The sequence below is a fragment of the Oryzias latipes genome, chromosome 9 (genome assembly GCF_002234675.1).
Source record: "Oryzias latipes chromosome 9, ASM223467v1".
Taxonomy (NCBI): Eukaryota; Metazoa; Chordata; class Actinopteri; order Beloniformes; family Adrianichthyidae; genus Oryzias; species Oryzias latipes.
This window is the reverse complement of record NC_019867.2, coordinates 28,044,093-28,063,304: the sequence shown is the minus strand read 5'-3', so window position 1 is coordinate 28,063,304 and position 19,212 is coordinate 28,044,093. Positions and strand designations below refer to the sequence as shown.

At 39.8% G+C, this 19,212-nt stretch overlaps 1 protein-coding gene across 4 annotated transcripts; it reads right to left on the bottom strand.

Annotated features, from left to right (window-relative positions):
• Window positions 1-675: 675 nt before the first annotated feature.
• Window positions 676-15,390, bottom strand: LOC101162965 (serine/threonine-protein kinase pim-2-like). Of its 4 annotated transcripts, none has more exons than XM_023958758.1 (14): window positions 15,328-15,390; window positions 15,123-15,183; window positions 11,597-11,710; window positions 8,424-8,546; window positions 5,698-5,970; window positions 5,497-5,591; window positions 5,268-5,315; window positions 4,942-5,160; window positions 4,519-4,699; window positions 4,276-4,446; window positions 3,852-4,190; window positions 3,618-3,751; window positions 1,601-1,787; window positions 676-1,525 (listed from the first exon to the last, which is right to left on the bottom strand). In XM_023958758.1, the coding sequence occupies exons 5-11, from the start codon at window positions 5,819-5,821 to the stop codon at window positions 4,099-4,101; spliced, it is 930 nt and encodes a 309-aa protein (XP_023814526.1). In that variant the 5' UTR covers window positions 5,822-5,970; window positions 8,424-8,546; window positions 11,597-11,710; window positions 15,123-15,183; window positions 15,328-15,390; the 3' UTR covers window positions 676-1,525; window positions 1,601-1,787; window positions 3,618-3,751; window positions 3,852-4,098. The 4 variants fall into 4 exon arrangements, with proteins under 4 accessions (XP_023814526.1, XP_023814527.1, XP_023814528.1 ...); XM_023958759.1 differs by having other exon boundaries at window positions 15,123-15,180; window positions 15,328-15,361; XM_023958760.1 differs by lacking the exons at window positions 11,597-11,710; window positions 15,123-15,183; window positions 15,328-15,390 and adding an exon at window positions 8,766-8,807.
• Window positions 15,391-19,212: the final 3,822 nt, after the last annotated feature.

Sequence of the window (19,212 nt, the reverse complement as noted above, 5' to 3'; positions counted from 1 at the left end):
TCAATTTTTTTCATAACCTATGGTTTACATGTAGTCGCTGGTTCCACTCCCCAGATGAGTAGATGGACAACTTTTAGGAGTTAGGGTTCCACTTTTCTTTGTCAGAGGTCTTTTTGTTGTCTACTTCTTTTAAGTTTCTCTTTATTTTGTTTGAAATTATTTCAAGTGTTGAGTTTACATCATTTTTGTTGAAGATTCAAACCAAAAATACTCAACTTTATCTGAATTCCACTAAAGTGAAGTCAGTCCTACTTGTTCCAGAGGTGTGATGGTTCTAAACTAGTGTATGTTTGACTGCAGCTCCATGAAAAGCAGCAGCATAGAAATGTTCATTTACCTGATCTAGGACACATTGATCATATTTAACATCAGCTCCCTCTGAATCTAGAATGGATTTTTCCATTTATTAACAAATAAAAACAACATCAATATCTGTCTTTCTATCTAAAATTAGCTTTAAATGTAACAAATGCAGCTTGTTGGAGCTATAAAAGCTACAATCCAACCATCTGTGCTGATGGAACCAAAACCTTTGACATCTTTTCAAAATGCTGAAACTCATGTTTTTCTATCACAGATACACAGCCAGTTCCATCATTTGTTACTGAGCAGAAGTATTTTATTCTTGATCAAAATGACAATATTAAACCTGACAGAAAGAGACAGACTCACAAGTAAGAAGTAAAAAGTCCCATTTTTATTTACTACAGAAATTCCTGATGGTTAAAAAAACAGAAGCAAAGATGTACAATTTTACGGCAATTTGGTTTGGTTCTCGTCATTTAGTTTTAATCAGAGACACTTTAGGTTGTTTAGTTGGCAACAAGTTAGTGTTTTTAATAACACAAATTGGTATTTAATGCTTATAAATTAGATTTTGTCCTCATAAATGAGAATTTTGTAAACACAGTTTAGTATTTTGTTGAGACAAATTAAAATTCTGTTACACAAATTAGTATTTTATGCACATAAATTAGATTTTCTCCTTATAAATGAGCATTTGTAAATGCAATTTAGTATTTTGTTAGGAAAATTTACAATTTTGTGTACACAAATCAGTCTTTTCTGCACAAAGGTAGGATTTTGTGAATATTAATTAGCATTTTGTGTGCACAAATTGGACTTTTGTGATTACAAATGAGCAATTTCTGCCCACAAATTAGCAATATATGTGCAGAAACTAGCATTAGAAAACTAGAATTAGCCACTGTTTATAATCTGTTAATTAAGTAAAATATATTAGATAAAATAAAGTTAATTTTCTAATTTAAGGAGTCTAAATTGATCTATTAATACATGTGATGGGTACTCTTTACTTCTGCTGCCCAATTGTAATTAGAACCCCAGTGTGGTTGTGCACGCTCCGCCCCCCAACCCAAGCTCTCAATGAAGACGAGGTAAAACTCCCTGTGAGGCCAATTCAGGAAGAACCCTCTGGAAAGGCAATTCAAAGAGAGATGGCCCTTCCACCGATGGCTGAGGGGTTGAAGGAGCTGCAGAAGGAATCCCCCCAGCATCTGGGGACCTGGAAGACAGAAAACATTTTGTTCAACGACTGCAAGAAGTTCTTGAAATCTGGGATGGGAGTTCTTTTGCTTACTCTGTATTGATGACATAAACTCTTCTTTGTCTTGAGGCTGATTCCTTTAGGGGTCACCATGGCGACATGTCCGTCTTTAGCTGTGGGTGTGGTTAGAAGGACTTGGTATGGTCCTTCCCACCATGGGCTGGCCCAGTTCTTCCTCTTTGATGAACACCCAGTCGCCTGGTTTCACTGATGTGGTTTCCTGTGGAGATAAAGAGTCAGATTGCAGTCAATTTGCACTGGACACCTCCTTCTGGTTTATTATCCTTACGATAAAGTCTGCTAATGTTTTTCCTTCATCAGGTTTTTGTAAGTTAGTGGCTACTTTAGGCTTTACAAGTCCCACAAGATGCTGACATCCATGAGTTGTGCGTTCATTTTTGCTTTGTTGGAGTAAGGCTACGTTCACACTGCAGGGCTTAATGCTCAATTCGGATTTTTTGAAAAAATCCGAATTGTTTGCTAGACCGTTCACATTTCCAAGTAAATCGAACTTTTGTGATCTCCAGTGTGACCGTGACACGACCCAAACGAGACCCGCATGCGCAGAAGCCAGAAGAATACTCAACGGTGAACGACGTCACTTGTTTGCGGAGCAGATGTCAACAACAGTTTTGTCAAATGCGGAGCTCTTTTATAATATTAAATTTATTTTCACGAAGGAGCAGCACAATTACAAATTTTCTCATTTTAAGAAGGCAATGGAGTCGGGATCGTCACTGTTGTGGAATGGAAATGTGTATGTGTTGGGCCCGCGCGCCCCGTGTGTGTGTGCAAGCGCGTGCCGCGATAGAGAATAGGGGGGGGGGGGCAGTGTGGGCGCGCATTCATGTTGTGTGTTACGGAGGACGGTAATAAAAGAAGGTTTCCCCCAAAGTAAATGCTATGGACTCTTTATCAACCCGTTCTGGAGAATCTAAGGATCAGAACAGGGAGGAGGAGGAGGATCGCCCGGGTCCCCTGCGCTTCTGAGCACGGTGACGGTCGGAAGGGGAGAAAGAAAAAAAAGTTATAGCTGTAAAGGTTCATCACCACGCTCTGCCATTTATCTGGAAAATTTTTCAAAAACCGCCCAGTTGCAATAAGAGCCCTGGAGTTTGGCCTGAAAAGAGCGATCAGCCCAAATATTAATCCAATCGGGGATCTCGCTTCCCTTCCACTGACTGATCTCAGCAGCATCGTCCACCATGGTTGATGTTTACGTTCTCGTTCCCGCCTACTTCAACGCAAAATGATGACGTTTGTTGCGTGTCGATGACGTACAGTTCGGAATCAAGTCGCCTGGCCGGTCAGACGGCGGTCGCAATTGAAAAGAACGGCTACAATTCGGATTCAGGACGGCAAACCCACGGGGCCTGGGTCGCAATTGAAAAGATCGGATCTGTGTCATTCAGACTGTCATGAAAAGATCGGAATTGGGCCACTTAGGGGCAAAAAATTCGGAATTGGGTCGTTTCAGCCTGCAGTGTGAACGTAGCCTAAGACTTCATCTGCATGATGGACTGAAAGTTGTAATGGATGAAATGAATCTACATCCACTGAGGAGGCCATCGATGCAGCACAAACTGCCTGTATGCATGCTGATAGAGATCAGGCTACAGGATCAAGTATTTTGGAGTAAAATGTAAGATGGAGTGATTTGTCTCTGTGTCTTTGCATAAATTTAAGTTGATTTCATTTCTATAGCACCTTCCATGTAAAAACAGCTCAAGGTGCTGTACATGAACACAAACATGAACACAAAACACCAATCCCCACACATGTAATAAAATAATTAAATAATTAAATACACATAAACAAACACAAATAAAAGAGAAATGATTATAAAAACTTAAAGAAGAGAAGTAACTTAAGTAACTACATTTAAGTACCTCAGACTCATCTGGACATAGAAACACAGAAATATTCTGTTACTTGATCTAAAAAATAAAATCAGATTTTACTAATAAATAAGGAGGGAATTTTGTCCAAATGCTCCAACCGTTTTGGTCTTTGGACCATTTTGGGTTTTGTTGTGTCGTAGATTTCTTACCTCATCCAAATGTGACCCCGCCCTCTCATGATGCTTTTTGGTTTGGTCCCCAGCTGAAGATGTGTCTTGCGGTTTGTTTTTGTTTTTTTATTCGTTTTCTTCTTCTTGTGGTTTTGTGGCAGCACTAGTGGAATCTACAGATGACAACAACACAGTTCATTGATCCAGAATATTAATATCAAAGACAGCAGAGAGTTAAGGAAGTGATGGTTTGTAGTGCTGAGGATTTCTTACCTCATCTAAATGTGACCCCGCCTTCTTTTGAAGTTCTCTTGTTTGGTTTCCTGATGAAGATGTTTCTTTAGGTTTGCTGGCAGAGCTGCTGGAATAAATGACAAAAACACAGAGAGTTGATATTTTGTTCACATCGTCCAGCTCTGTTAAGATGTTACTGTTATGTTGTGGATGCATGTGTGTGTGTGTGTGTGTGTGTGTGTGTGTGTGTGCGTGCGTGTGTGTGTGCATGTGTGTGTGTGTGAGATTATATCAGCCATGGATGCTGCAGCAGCTCCTTCAGCTTGGGCCTGAATGAAGGGTAAGACCTCAGACACGATTTCAAAAAACACTGGCAGTCTGAAAAAAAGAGGATGAATACTGGTGAAGGTGAGAGCTACAGTAATCCAAGAGCTGAAAGAACTTCTGGACAGAGTTTTCTTACCCGGGGACAGGTCTTCCCTTATCTTCAGCTTATTCATTGCAAACTTTCTGGTGTTGAAGCCCACTCCATGTAAAGCCTCATTCCCAACCACTCCAAGCTGCCACACTGTGGTTGGTTCTGCTCTGTAGCCGGAGCCAAACATAGACTCTGGGGCAGCAATACTCAATGTGCCTGAAAAACAGCAGCTTCAGGTCAGTTGATGCTCCTCAGTGGTTTCCTTTATGGCAGATGCTGATCTGTTACCTGCAAAGTCTGTGAACACGGAGGTCTCCTTGGTGAAACAGCTCAGTCCAAAGTCGATGAGGCGAGCACGCGGGACACTGGAGCTCGTCTCAATCAGGACATTTTGAATTTTGATGTCCCGATGGAAGATGTGCCTCTCCTCAAGATCCACAGCTGTGTGGATCAGCTGTTTCATGATGATCTGGAAGACATTACAAAAACCCAATGAGGAAAAGGAGGGACAACTTCTAGAGCTGCTTCTCAGGAGGACAGGGTCTGTTTTTCTCTTAGTTCTAATCTTTGCAAACTTCTCAGCCTGTTTGCATCAAACAGTGAACTAACATGTTCAGCCAGATTTCAGTCAAAGATCAGAACTTCAGGAAGTTTCTTCAGGAGTAGAAGGAGAACATCTGGAACAAATAGAGAATGTGAACACAAGCCTACCTTAACTTCATCTTCCTCTGCTATGCCTCCTCTGTTCTTCAGGTACACTTTCACGTCTGTGGCTGGGATCGGTCTCTCCATTACAAGGACGATCTCCTCCTTCAGATCGTACCAGTCCAGCAGAACCACGGGGGAGGCTTTATCTGGAGACTGTAGCTGTGGGTCTTTCAGCTTCTGCATGACGGCCACCTCCGCGCAAATGAACTGTCCGTGTTCATCCTGCGGAATCACCACAAAGAGAGGATGAAGAGGAGAACTGCAAAGGAACACATTCAGAGCAGAGATCTTCATCATGACTTCTGCAGCGCTGCATGACTCCCACTCACCACCTCTGTATTTAGATCGAAGCCTTTTCCGATGCGTTTGATGGCCACCTGCAAGACACAAACACATGTGGTCAGAAAATCTGAAGGTGAAACATCCGACAAACTCAGACATTTCAGATTAAACCTTCAACTAACACGGACCAGATGAAGCAAAACCATCCATGTTTTCAATGTGTTTTCCAATGAAAGCCTGAAGCTCGTTCACTGCAGCTGCATGACAAACACTGACCTGCAGGTTGTCTGATCTGCGGAAGCCGCCAAAAACACATCCAAAGCCGCCTTCACCCAACTGCTCCATCTGCTCGTATTTAGCTTCAAAGTCATCTGAAGACAGAAATGTTAGTTCAGGTGTGATGGAAGGAACTTTTTTCTAAAAACTAAAATCAAATTTTACTAATAAACTACTATTTAGTAAAAATAAAGAACCGACCTTCGCTGGTCTTGACCGAGGAGGTGTTGGTTCGACTGAGAGAAGTTCTCTTTTCGATGATCTTCTTCAGTTTCTTCAGAAAGTCTTTCTTATTCTTCATCGTCTTTAATCTGGTGGGCTTCATGGGCTCTGCAGGCTCAGATGGTTCAACCTTCCTCTTTTTGGTTTCTCCATCATCATCATCAGAGCAGGCCTTTCTTTTCAGCGCTTTGGTCCTGCCACCCTCTTTAGACGGGACTCTTTTAGACCGGCTGCTGCTTGTTTTTTCCTCATCTTCAAGAAACAAAAAACAGTCAAACAAAAATCACAGTTAAAGGGAAAAATCATTTGGAATTCATATATTTTCTAACATTTTAGTTCATGAATCTTCGACATCTTCAGTAGTTCGATGATAAAAACCTTTATTTACAACTTCTGAATCGTACAACTTGACTCAATGAGCACAAAGTTGCAAGTGACTTTTAATCTCCAACTGAAGTTTTTTATATGCGTTGCTAAACAACCAATGTGACATCAATAACTGACGTATAAAAACTGCTGGTTTTTAACAATATGTCACTTCTTCATATTAATGCTCAGTAAACTTTCTTTAAACTTTAAGCTGTTAAAAAGGAAAAATCCTCCTCTTCTATACAGTAATAATCTGTTAACAAAGCTCCACTCCATCAAGCCCTAACCTACACACATCAAACTCATGTTTCTGCAGAACTTTGTTCACGTTAGTAAAGTACATTTAAATACAACGGAAATCACATTTTCTCAAGGAATATTTTAGAAAGAAATTGAATTTAACCTTTTTGTTTTAATATAAAATATAGGAATATTTTTAATAGATCAAATTTAAGTAAATTAAAACTTGGTATGGAAAATTTAATAACTGGTAAATGTTTTTGTAACAACTCTGTCAAACATCTTTGGAATCGATAATATAATAGAACAATTGCAGATTAAAGAAATCATCTCTGAAAACAAATAAAAAAATGATTCAGTTCTTAAAGTGCCGCCACATATTGCAGCAAAACATTCTACAAAACTGTCGCTAACCAGGATAATGTTTCATATCCGCCTCAGGGTCATGCTTCTTATTCATTTCTTTCTCCATTTTCTTCAGTAGTTCGATGATAAAAACCTTTCTTTACAACTTCTAAATCGTACAACCCGACTCAATCGCACAAAGTTGCAAGTGATTCTGAATCTCCAACTGCAGTTTTTTTATATGAACTGTTCTCGTTGCCAAGCAACCTATGTGACATCACTACATGTCTCCTCTCTGTGTTGACATTCAAATCAACGCATCTTAGAATGTTTTGGGCAAAAACTGTTGATTTTCAAAATGTGTCAAATTCTTCACATTGATGCTGAGTGAACTTTCTCTAAACTTTGTCATTTTTAGGCAAAGATTACAGAAGAAAAAAAAAACTAAAGAAAAAAAACCCAGAATGTCAGTGCGTGGATTTACACGGACATGCCAGCAGCAGAAAAAGTGCATTAATAAAATTAATGCGTTTACAATTTTTTTACAAAATTATTGATCGACCTCATGACAGCAGAGATAAATGATTGGAAAATGTGAATAAATGTGATGAATGGTATTATGATATAATAATGAACATTATGGTAATTTTCCAAACTTTGGATTTATCACTTCATTAGGATAGCTCAAATCTATATTTTTAAAAAGTTGATGTTTTTTATTCATTCATTTATCAATCGGCCTTGCGACAGACTGGCGACCTGTCCAGGTGTACTCCGCCTTCGCCCAACAGTACGTGATTTACACAGACGGCCCAGTGACCCCGAAAAGCATGGATGGATGGATCATATTCTAGCAAATGAATATAAAAAAGAGGAAATACAAGGTAGAGGACAAGTTCAGGCGAGTTGGTGTCTTTCTGGGGTGTCTTCGGTAAGAACACACTGAAGCCTGAATGCAGTTTCCACAGTTGAATGCAGATTGATTTGAATCTGTCCACATCCATTCAAATAAGGTCCAAAACTGAGACACACAGGTGTGCATAACTATTTATGCACAAGATCGTCAGCTGGATTATGTTGAAGGTCGATGTAGCGCCAAGCTTTCAGGTCAGTGAGTTCCTGTATTTCTGCCACCCTGCAAAATCTTTAAACCGACACGGTTCTGAATGGAGCCAGGTAGGCCTGCACAATATACTGCAAATTTATCTTTATCGCGATATCAAGCTGTGCAATATGCATATCGCAAAAGTCATCACAAATCGCAATAAATGGTTACCTTAAATATGCTAAAACAATCTTATGGCAGCTTGAAGCATTTAACGAATCAAATAAATCCATTTATGCATTTGACCAATTGGATGGACCCTTTTATGTTAGATGTTTGCATCCTACCTCGCCGAGGGTCATTTGGAGTATACATTTTAAACTGTTGCAGTGAAATGGCAATGATGCTTTTGGTTGTTTTGCTATTTGTTTATTTACCGAAAATTATATTGTTATCGCAATATTGATCACTTATATCGCATATCGCAAGTTTTCCTCATATCGTGCAGCCCTAGAGCCAGGTGAAGCCAGTGGTTGAATCGCTCCACAGCACAACATAACGAATGTCAAGAGGGATCTCGTTTTTCGGAGGTCTTGCTAAGTGTGCACTTATCACTGCTCTACACAGCTCCGACCGAGGCATGGACAGTTGCTACTTTTGAAGGAGCAATGAAATAACATGCATGAACCGTGCCTCTGCCTCCCACCTGTACCAAGCTGTCAGAAGATCTTGTGGAAGTTGGATCATCCCAGTCTCTGTGATTGTCCCACAGCTGCTGAACCAGTAATTTTGTACGTGTTGTGTAGGGAAGTATATTCCGTCAACGGAACTGTGGAGGAGCGGAAAAAAAGAAATGCGATGAAACAAACAAAACCTAAACAGAAATTCAGATTGTGTTCTTGTTCTGTGCTGGGCCTGATCAATAATTTTGTGTACACCAACTGTGTACATAAAATTATTTTAATAGGGTGTACAGTTACAACATTGCTTTTCTTTTGATTTAAAAACAGGCAACAGACTACAAACAGATTACAAATGTCCCACCCACCTAATGACCAAATTCAAATAAAACAGATAAAATGACGTTTAAATGTCAGGATTTCTGTTTTTTTTTGGTTTGTGCTGCTGTTGTTGTGTTTGTTGTTTTTGGGCATGTGGGGCCAGACCAGGGGCCTGTTTCAGAAAGGAGGTTAAGTGTAAACTCTGAGTGCATTAACCCTGAAATCAGGGAAACCCTGGGTTTTCCGTTTCAGAATGGGAGGTTTGTTAAAGTCAAAAGTTTGTTGTAAGTCAAAACCGTTTCTGAAAGAGAGGTAACTTATACTCGGAGTCAGTATCCATGGTTACTTATGCTGTGAACCTAACCTGGTCGGGAGCAGGTTTTATTCTCCAAACTCAAAGTTTCTGCCGGTCCCCTCCCCTTTTTAAAGACGAAGCGGTATTTTTCGCTTTAACCTTCATTGCCCACATGTCCGTCACACAGAGACGGTCTAAGTGACAAGAATGGCTTGTTCTTTTTTGGAGGACCCAATAGACGAGGAGGCTGCATTAATTCATAGAGAATTATATTTACGAGGATTTTGAGAAGACTCGATTTTTTTTTTCACTTTCAGCTGCTGCCATGTTCTTTTAATTCCTGCAGGATTGCATCTACATGAAAATGAAATCAGGGACATTGAATTAAATTAATGTAACAATTACTTCTTGGAAACACAATTTTCTAGCACTGCTTACTTTCTTAATCCCGTATAAACCTATACCACTTGATCAATACAAGGGTAGTGTTGCAGCGTGTGTGTGCTGAGCGGGGTGCGATCCACGAGAGACAAGGGGAGGGGCGATTGCAGGTGCAGATGGGGGGGGGGGGGGGGGGTGAGCACGGAGCAGAGGTGTGTGCGTGGAATATATTGTGTGTTCGGAGGACGGAGCACTTAGTTAAATAAAGAGGTGTCATTCCCAGAATAACTGTTTTGGAGTCATTCTTAATCCGCTCTGGAGGTTGAGGGTTTCCAACGGGAAGTGAACCCCGAAGGAGATTTCCCTTCGGCCCTGAAGGAAATCTCCCCTGCGCTTCTGACCACTGCCGGAAAGAAGAGAGAAAAGAAAGGAGAAGCCTTCGCGCAGCGAAAGGTTCAACAGTAGACAAAAGTTCACTTTTAAAAACACAGTTGCATGTATTAATATTAAACTGACCAACGTTTGCAAGAGGGGAAGGTTAACAAGAAAGTCCTCCAAACATTACCGACGTTAAATGCATTTTCCGCCAGATTGGTTCTGTACACTATGCAGCATTTCATGCATTTACACCAGGAATAACACTTCAAAAGTACACCTTAATATCGCCATTTTTTATTTCACTCCTTACGCTATTTAAAAAGTTATTACAGCCAATATTTTATAACAATGATTTAAATACAAACTTAGGCATTAACTTGAGCAGCTATGTTTTTCCACGCTAACTGTCTCTGTTTTGCAGATGCAGCGGTGTTGCTTTTCTTCCGGAATATGTGCTCATATTGACTGTAACTCTGCAGCAGCACGTCAAGTTCAGCTGGCGAAAAATACGCAGACCTCTTTTTTTCACGGTTGCCATGGTGACTCGTGATATCTGCGCTCCATTGATAATGGCTTCTTATAGTCGCGGTGCTCACGCTCACCTCCGAATCAGTCCACTCAGAGTTGATTGATCTAACTCTGATCAGCTTCTCTGAAACAGAAAACTCAGAGTTGTTAATCTCCCGATTGACCAACTCAGAGTTCAAGTTCAACCTCAGAGTTGGTCGAACCTCCTTTCTGAAACAGGCCCCAGTAGGCTGTGGAAGGTCTGGAGCTGCTAAGATCACAGCAAACCACACTGAAAGAAAATATAACAGTGGTTTAACTTCAAAAAATTGAAGTAATCTGTCACAGCTAATATATATGCATGTCTCAATGTAAATAAATAATTTAGCCTAACCTCTTTTTTTTTTATTTCAGTTAAACTGATTCTGTGAGGTGAAGAAAAGCCATTAACTTGAGTTTTTCTAAATCAAACTAAATAAGTTCTGTTTTTTACTCAATGGAAATGTTCTACTATATCTAACCTGAAAAAAAGACTTGATATCATCCATTTTTTAACCTTTGAGTTATGTACTTTTGAAAGTTGTCTCAGATAAAAATGTCAGGTTCACAATCTAATTACCGGTAACTGAATTAAGCTATAGAATTATATTTTGATGTACAGAGTCAGAACACATTTCTTCATGTAAACAATATTTATTGTTCCATGAACACATCTGTATACAATGTCTGTCTGCTTTAGAGAACTAAATTAAGAAAAATTAATGTTTTAAGTAATATTTTTTAACGCTGAACTCGGCAGTTTTCCCAAAATGGACTGAGATTAAGAACGTGTACCTAAAACAAAATCTGCACATGTTTCCTTTTCCATTTAAAATATTTTTGACATTTTAAACAATATTTCAACAGACACAAAAGTGTGTCTGTAACTGTCAAGGTCCTTTTTTTGAGTTTGACCAAAACAAACACTAAACAAAAAATACAATGACTTTCCAGGTTTTTAGTACAGTAATGCTAGTATCCCCCAAACATGGGCTCCTGTTTAAACTCTAAACACAAACATCAAAATAATTTTTACCTTTTTTCAGAAGCATCAACACAAATGTAAACATCTAGGGATAAAGTGGAATTCAACCACTGACTTAAAGCTGGCTGTTCATTCTGAAAACTTTTGGTGACATTTTTTTCCCCACCAAGCTCCATGAGGACTTTTTGAATGAATTCCAGAGTGTACTGCAGATTTTTGGGATATTTTAGGTTGAGTGCATCTATGAGTTCAAAGAACATAGCTGTTGCAACAGAGGGCATTTCACACAGAACCTGTTTTCCATCTATCCCCATCTTGATGTCTGTTGGTGGACGGAGAAGATCCTCTCTCCCAGTGACAAGTATTGCCATGGTTTCAATCTGCAGAGCATCACTGTCCAGCCCATTCTGCAGACGTAGAAATAAAAACAATTCACAAATTAGGACAACCGGCGTATCACTCTGAAAAGTTTAATTTTGTTTTAGTTAAAAAAGTATGCCTCAATGTGTATGCTCACTTTTCTTTATCAGTGCTTCGGGACTCGATATATATGCCTATGACCCCATGACGTATTTTTGACAGTTTGCTAACGTCAAGCAAGAGTTGTATTCAAAGCAAAGAAAAATCGTGCTCAAAACCGAAATGTCAAATGTCACACTAAATGTAGTTGTGATCTTAACCCAGTGTTTTTCAACCAGTGTGCCGCGGCACACTAGTGTGCCGTGGGAGATGGTCAAGTGTGCCGTGGGAAATTACCCTCATTAATCATTAACTGATCTAAAAACATTTTCCATCTCCAGGAAATCACCTCTTTGTTCATCCAAACAGGCCCTGATAAAACACTGAGTAGTGAGGAATATAAAAGATCTTAAAATTACTTTTTCTTTGTGTTTATTTGATTCTATTAAAGACATTTTGATAAGAATGACGGTATTTACCTGCAGCTATAGCGGTTTGCGGGAAAGTCCCGCCCCTTTACCTGTCTCCGCCAATCATTGTTGAAGGCTTAATCACATGTCAGCAGTCTGACCAATCAGAAGTGGTTAAAGTCTTCACTTCCTTGTTCTTAATTCTGCTCATAAATTCTCTCAGTTCCAACAAAAATACCAGCTAAAGCTCGTCTTTAGCGGTGTAGCTTTCCACAGAGTCCGGTGTCAGACCATGAACAAAACAATGAAGCTCACAGACGCGAGTCTTTCTGCCCTTTTTCGGCAGTTTTCACACTACATCTCCCATGATGCATTGGCTTAAAGGGCCAGTGTCCCAGCGCACAATGAGTGCGCGTGAAATGTCTAGAAACCTCAACGGACAAACAGTTTCTAAATTTTCTAATTTAACTTTTATTTCATCTCTTAGAAAAAACAGCCGCAACTTCCTGCTTTTTTGGCCACAATTATCACAAAATGCACGTGAGATTGCGGGGGGGGGGGCTGTCGATCAATAGAGACCATGAATTTCTGCCGCGGGATTTTTGTCAAGGTTAAAGTGTGCCGTGGCTCAAAAAAGGTTGAAAAACACTGTCTTAACCCATACTTAGTGCCATGTTAAATTTCCTACATCATAAAAGAGTGTCACAGTTGAGAGAGGTGGATCACCTCACCCGGTGTTCTTTAATGAGGTGCTCAACAGATTCAGTAGATCAGACATTTTAGGATGGCTTCTCTTCACATACATATTTGTTTAATCGAGAATTTTTACTCGTATATTTTATCAAATACAGATTTGTTTAATCTTTTGCTCTGATATTTGTACGAAATCTTAACACATATTTAATTGTTTCATGTCTTTTAGCCAAATTAGACTGTTTACAAGTATTTTCTCACCCTTGGCTGGAGTGTTTGAAGAAAAATTATTGCAAAATAATACCCTGTATTTACCTAATATGGAGGTTTATAAACATGTTATACTCCGACTATGAATGAGGAGGCCAGAATTGGTATACAATGTCAATATCTGTATTTTTCTACAGTCAAATTTCTTCAAACTTGCTGTGATGGTCATGAACATCAATACCAACAATATTCCAGTGAAAATTTTGTGTCACCTTTTGATGAAGGAGTATTTTGGATGGTTCAAATGTTTTAATTTAACTATAAAGGCAGGATGCTTAGGGGAACTATAACTTTAATTTCTCTAATATTCTGCAGTCATTCTTCTTCAAACTTGCTGTAATGATCATGAACATCCTTACCAACAATAATCCAGTGGAAGTTTTGTGTCACCTTTGACAGAAGTAGCATTTTGTAAAGTTTACAAATTACTGACTGCCTGAGAATGAGGAGGCCCAAATTGTTTTATAACTTTAATATCTTTACTTTTCTACAGTCAAATTTCTTCAAACTTGCTGTGATGATCACGAACATCATTATCAACCATAATCCAGTGAAATTTTTGCGTCACCTTTGAAAAAAGTGGTATTTTGGATGGTTCACATGTTTTACTTTATCAGTCAAGGCAGGATGCTTAGGTGTACTATAATGTCAATATCTTTAATTTTCTCCAGTCAAATTTCTTCAAACTTGCTGTGATGTTATTGAACATTATTCCCAACAATAATCCAGTGAAAGTTTTGCGTCACCTTTGAAAGAAGTAGCATTTTTTAAGGTTTACATATTACACAGTGTCTGTAAATGAGGAGACCCAAATTGTTCTATAACTTTAATATCTCTAATATTCTCCAGTCATTTTTCATCAAACTTGCTGTGATGTTAGTGAACATTATTCCCAACAATAATCCAGTGAAAGTTTTGCGTCACCTTTGACAGAAGTAGCATTTTGTAAGGTTTACATATTACTGACTGCCTGTGAATGAGGAGACCCAAAACGTTTTATAACTTTAATATCTTTAATTTTCTCCAGTCAAATTTCTTCAAACTTGCTGAGATGTTAGTGAACATTATTCCCAACAATAATCCAGTGAAAGTTTTGCGTCACCTTTGAAAGAAGTAGCATTTTATAAGGTTTACATATTACACACTGTCTGTGAATGAGGAGACCCAAAATGTTCTATAACTTTAATATCTCTAATATTCTCCAGTCATTTTTCATCAAACTTGCTGTGATATTAGTGAACATCATTACCAACAATAATCCAGTGAAAGTTTTGTGTCACCTTAAATGAAGCAACTTTAGAAAGAGTTGACAGGACCAGATGTGATTTTACTTGGAGTTTCTTCATTTCTGCTTGATTCCATTCCATGTCATGCTCAACAACCCACAAAACACTCTTGTCAGTGTTGAATCTCACTTTTAGAATCTGTCTGATTATTATATTTCAGACAAAACACGTTATTTCTGGTAGTTTATTATGGAATGAACAGACATGCAATCCAAATGAATACATTTGTACATCAAATAACGATACAGGGCATGCAATAACTCTCATTTATTTCTGAGTACAGTACATGTAATTTCTATAATGGGTATAACAGTGACATGGGTGATATCAGCGCTTTATGCCGTCTTTCCAGCTCGCTGGGTGTGTGTACCGTAAACTATGATGTAAACGCGCATGCTAAAAGTCAGTGACGGCTGGCGTGACCGCGCTTCCGCAGATGTCGGCTCACTTGACCGCGGTCTAAGAGACCCCACGATAGATCCACGCTGAATGTCTGTAGATATCCAACCTAAACTAACTTCACCGCAGTAGGTTAGCTGCGCTAGCTTAATTGCACAGCAGCTAAAGTTGAATTCGCGGCAGATAACCGCGTAATAATTGCTTAAAAAGTTTGGGGGAAAACTCAAATGAATGTAAGCTTCAAAAAATGCCGACTGTATATTAAAATGAGTGTTTTCGTCTTATTAGAGTAAAGAACTTACCATAAGCTGCTGCTGTCGGTCTCCGCCGGCGGTTAGTTCCTCTTTTCCGAACAAACTACTGCTGCGGGGGGTGAGAGGGGGACTAACGTTGTTTGAAAATTGTGTCCAGGCAGTGAAATAAATCCTCGTTTAAATGTACAATGAGAAAACGACTAAACTCATTACTAGACGATTATTAATGTTGTTGTTTTTGTTGTTGTTTTACCTTGCTTGTCGCTCTGAGAAGCAGTTCAGACTATGGCAGAAATACGGCCCGCCAAATTTGAATTTTATTTAGTGCGCATGCGCAAATCAAACTCAACCTAATAATTGTGCTTTCACAAAACGAAAAAAAATCCACTTTGGGACCCTGTTATCGTTTACATTATGGTAAAGTAAATACAAACAAGAGATTGAGTTAAAGAGAGTAAATAATTTGTTTCATATTATTGCAATAAGTAGAAACGCATCAAACTGATGACAGCAATGGTTTACTTTTTTCCGTTGAGAGAAACTCAGCGTCTTCTGACCTGGAAGGAAATTTTCGTGAGAAAGACAAAGTTTTAAGAGTTTCTTGGTCAGAAAATGTCGAAAACCAAAGATCTGTACTTTGCATTGAAGCATCTGGAACTAAGACATGTTTGTGGTCAAAGTTCAGATTGAAATTTGCCACCAAACTCAGCATCCTGTGGAGGAAAAACTCATGGTTTGTGCCAACACTTGCTTTACTCTCATAATCTCAGTTTCTATCATTGATCTGACGCTGAAATAGAAAAAGTGTTTTACCATCTGTGTTTTTTTAATGGCTGGAAATTAGTTTTTACTGCTAATTTCCTTCGGGTCAGTTCAAAATTGAGCAGCTTCATGTGTGAATGATGATGGAGGAGGTAGAGGATGATGCTGTGAAGAGAAACTGGAACAATCCACTTCCAAACAGATGTTCGTCATCCTGAGGAACGCTCCTCCTATGGAAAAGCAAACAGATTCCAGCTGGTCTGCTTTGTTCTGCTGGATGATCAGACCTGTGGACATGGATAACAAGTTAGAAAATGAAAAGTCATCTCTCTGCTTTATTTAAATGTTTTACAATCTTTAAGCAGATATTCAATGGCGGTTCTATAGCTCAACATGACTGTGATCCGGGGTCTGATCAATGAGGCCTTTAGGAACTCCACAGATCCTCCAGCTGATGTTTGCTCAAAACAAAACTCTCATTCAACAGAAACATGCAACTTACTGTGTTTTTTAGTGTGTAGGGATTTCCAAATTAAGGCTGGCATACTTGCTATGTGTTTGAAAGACGGAGTCGTTTCAGCAGCTTTTCTCTTAACGCTCTGTTTAAGTTGTGGTCTTAACGGGGTTTTAAGTTGGCCACACAGCCGTTTATTATGGAGTCACAACATTAAACCAACAAAGACTGACCTAATGTTTGGAATAATGAAAAGAAAGTCTCAGGCATTATAGCAGAAAAACAAGTAACAGAAATAGTTCCCAATTAGACTCAAAAATATAACTACAGACCATTCTAATTAATATATGTAATATTGTGTCCAGCACTTTGGGCCTCCTTGAATGGTGGTGGAAGGTGCTCTATAAATACAATAAAAAGGAATCATAGAAAGCAATCATAAAACCCAGAGAAAGTACTGAAGTATTCAGAGGGAAACCCCAGGCTTTCACAGGCTAAGGCCAGGTAGACAGCAGGGGCAGGCTGAGAAACAAATTCCTCCCAGGAATTCAGCCGCCACTGGAACAGAGGTTCCTGGAAGCCTTTAAGCCTCCCCCCCAGCCTGGGGATTGGAGGAGTGAAAAGCTTCAATCGGCTCCAGCAGGAGGCGTGGTCAGCACGTTCACCATATTTGTTACTTTGCTAATGTTAGCTTGGGAGTTTGATGGGCTGTAAGCTAGCAGGAAATGATGGATGACAGGAAGTGTGGGCAGGCTGTATAAGAGCACTGGACTGGGTCTTGTTCACAAGTGAGGGAAGACCGGAGCGTGAGATTGACAGGCGGATCGGAGCAGCGTCCGTAGTTATGCAGTCACTGTGATGGTCCGTTGTGGTGGAGAGCTGAGCCAGAAAGCAAAGCTCTTAATTTACCGGTCGATCTTTGTTCCAATACTCAGCTATGGTCATGAGTTCTGGGTCATGACCCAAAGAACGAGGTCCTGAATACAAGTGGCTGAAATCGGCGTAGGGTGGCTGGACGCTCATTTAGAGATAGAATGAAAAGTCTCGGTCAACCGCAAGGAACTGGGAGTAGAACCACCTCTCATCCACATCAAGAGGGGCTTAGACTGCTGCCCCCGCCCCCGGTCCCTGATCAGCAGAAGAAGATGGATGGATGGATGTTAATTTGTTTGTAAGACATTTATTAGCATTGGTGGATGTTTTAGAAATTTATGAAAAAGTATCAATAAGCTGGTTGTCATGGCTCCAAGTGGCGGTGTCCGAATCGCTGAAAAATGGTGACTGAACCGACTTCATTTGGTTGGAGCTGGAAAGTAAGCTATTTTCAATGGGTGACGTCACACTCGCCCAGTCCAGTTCTCTTATACAGTCAATGATTTCACCAAATCTGACAAAAGCCGGGAGTGGTCCATCTGAATGCTTCTTATAGACGCTGAGCAGGTAAATCCTGATAGAGAAATCTTACTTCTGTTCTCTCACCATACACACATACATTTACATATATTTTCATGTGTGTGGGGGGTGGGGATAGGTGGATGGGAGGGGTTGGGTGTTACCAGATAAAATCAGCTATGTGTCCCAGTGGGAGAAAGCTGTGATCCAGTACTCAAAGTCATGGGGTTTTCACTGAGAATGGGGCAATAGAGCGCCTTCAGCAAAGGAGAACATGCAGCCCACAGAGTCACTACACTCCACACGCAGGTGAAGTTTGGAAATTGTCTCAGAGGGTTCTGTCAGAAAATTTGGACCCAGCAGCAGCTGAAGCTTCCAGTCGCCGTCCATTCTTCCAGTGGACCAGTTCAGAGACAGGAGCAGCTGGTATGCTCCCGTTTGCAGGCTGCGCTGGCCCTCCTATTGAAAACACACATACATTAACACACAAACACACACACCGTCTGATCTGGCAAAGCCTTCTCACTGGACTCTCCCACAGAGCGTAGAGATGCTGCTAGCCGGTGGCGGCTGCCATTCCTGGCACAGGCCGTACGGACAGGGGGTAGCAGCTTTTCAAATCCAGAACCGCTGCAGTCTCACTGATATCTTCTTGGTACATGAATTATGAGCTTACGAAGCTGTTAATAAGCTTAGTAAGATCTATTAACAAACTATTTATAAAGAGTTAACAGGCATTGTTAATTGTCGTCTGTGCGATGGAGCATTGCACCTGGCATCGCCGCAGGGCCGGGCTTCCTTGTTAATGACTCTTATGTTGGAGTGTTACAACTTCAATATACACTGACCAAAAATATAAATGCAACACTTTTGTTATTGCTCCCATTTTTTATGGTATGAACTCAAAGAAGTGAAACATTTTCCACATACACAAAATAACCAGTTCTCTGAAATATTGTTCACAAATCTGTCTAAATCTGTGATAGTGAGCACTTCTCCTTTGCCAAGACAATCCATCCCACCTCACAGAAGAATTCAGGGCTGTTGTCTGGGTTAGCAGCTCTGTTTCTGCCTCTTCCCTGCATGGTCTGTTTGTATTGTAATGTACATTTGCGATTTTTCTTCCATTTGAATCCTCTATAGATGTTATGTGTCATGTCAGAAAATATAGCAAGTGCCTGCTTCTTCAGGGACTCCTTCCCATAGAGCAGGGGTGTCAAACTCCTTTTCACTGAGGGCCACATCAGCATAGTGGTTGTCCTCAAAGGGCCAGATATAACTTATACATGTAACTAAATGTAATGAAAAATAAATGTAACTACTCCTCAATGTTAAATAACTCATTTATTTATTTATTCTAACTTTTTAAAGTGACAATTCCAGTTGTATAGAAAACACATGTTTGCTTGTTACTCTAACATAAATCCTTTTACATTTGATTCTTTCAGGTTAGGTTGTATGGACAGTGTTTAAGTCCTAATATAGTCTCCCAATCCAATATTTCAAGTATGATTCCCCGTAGATGTGAAT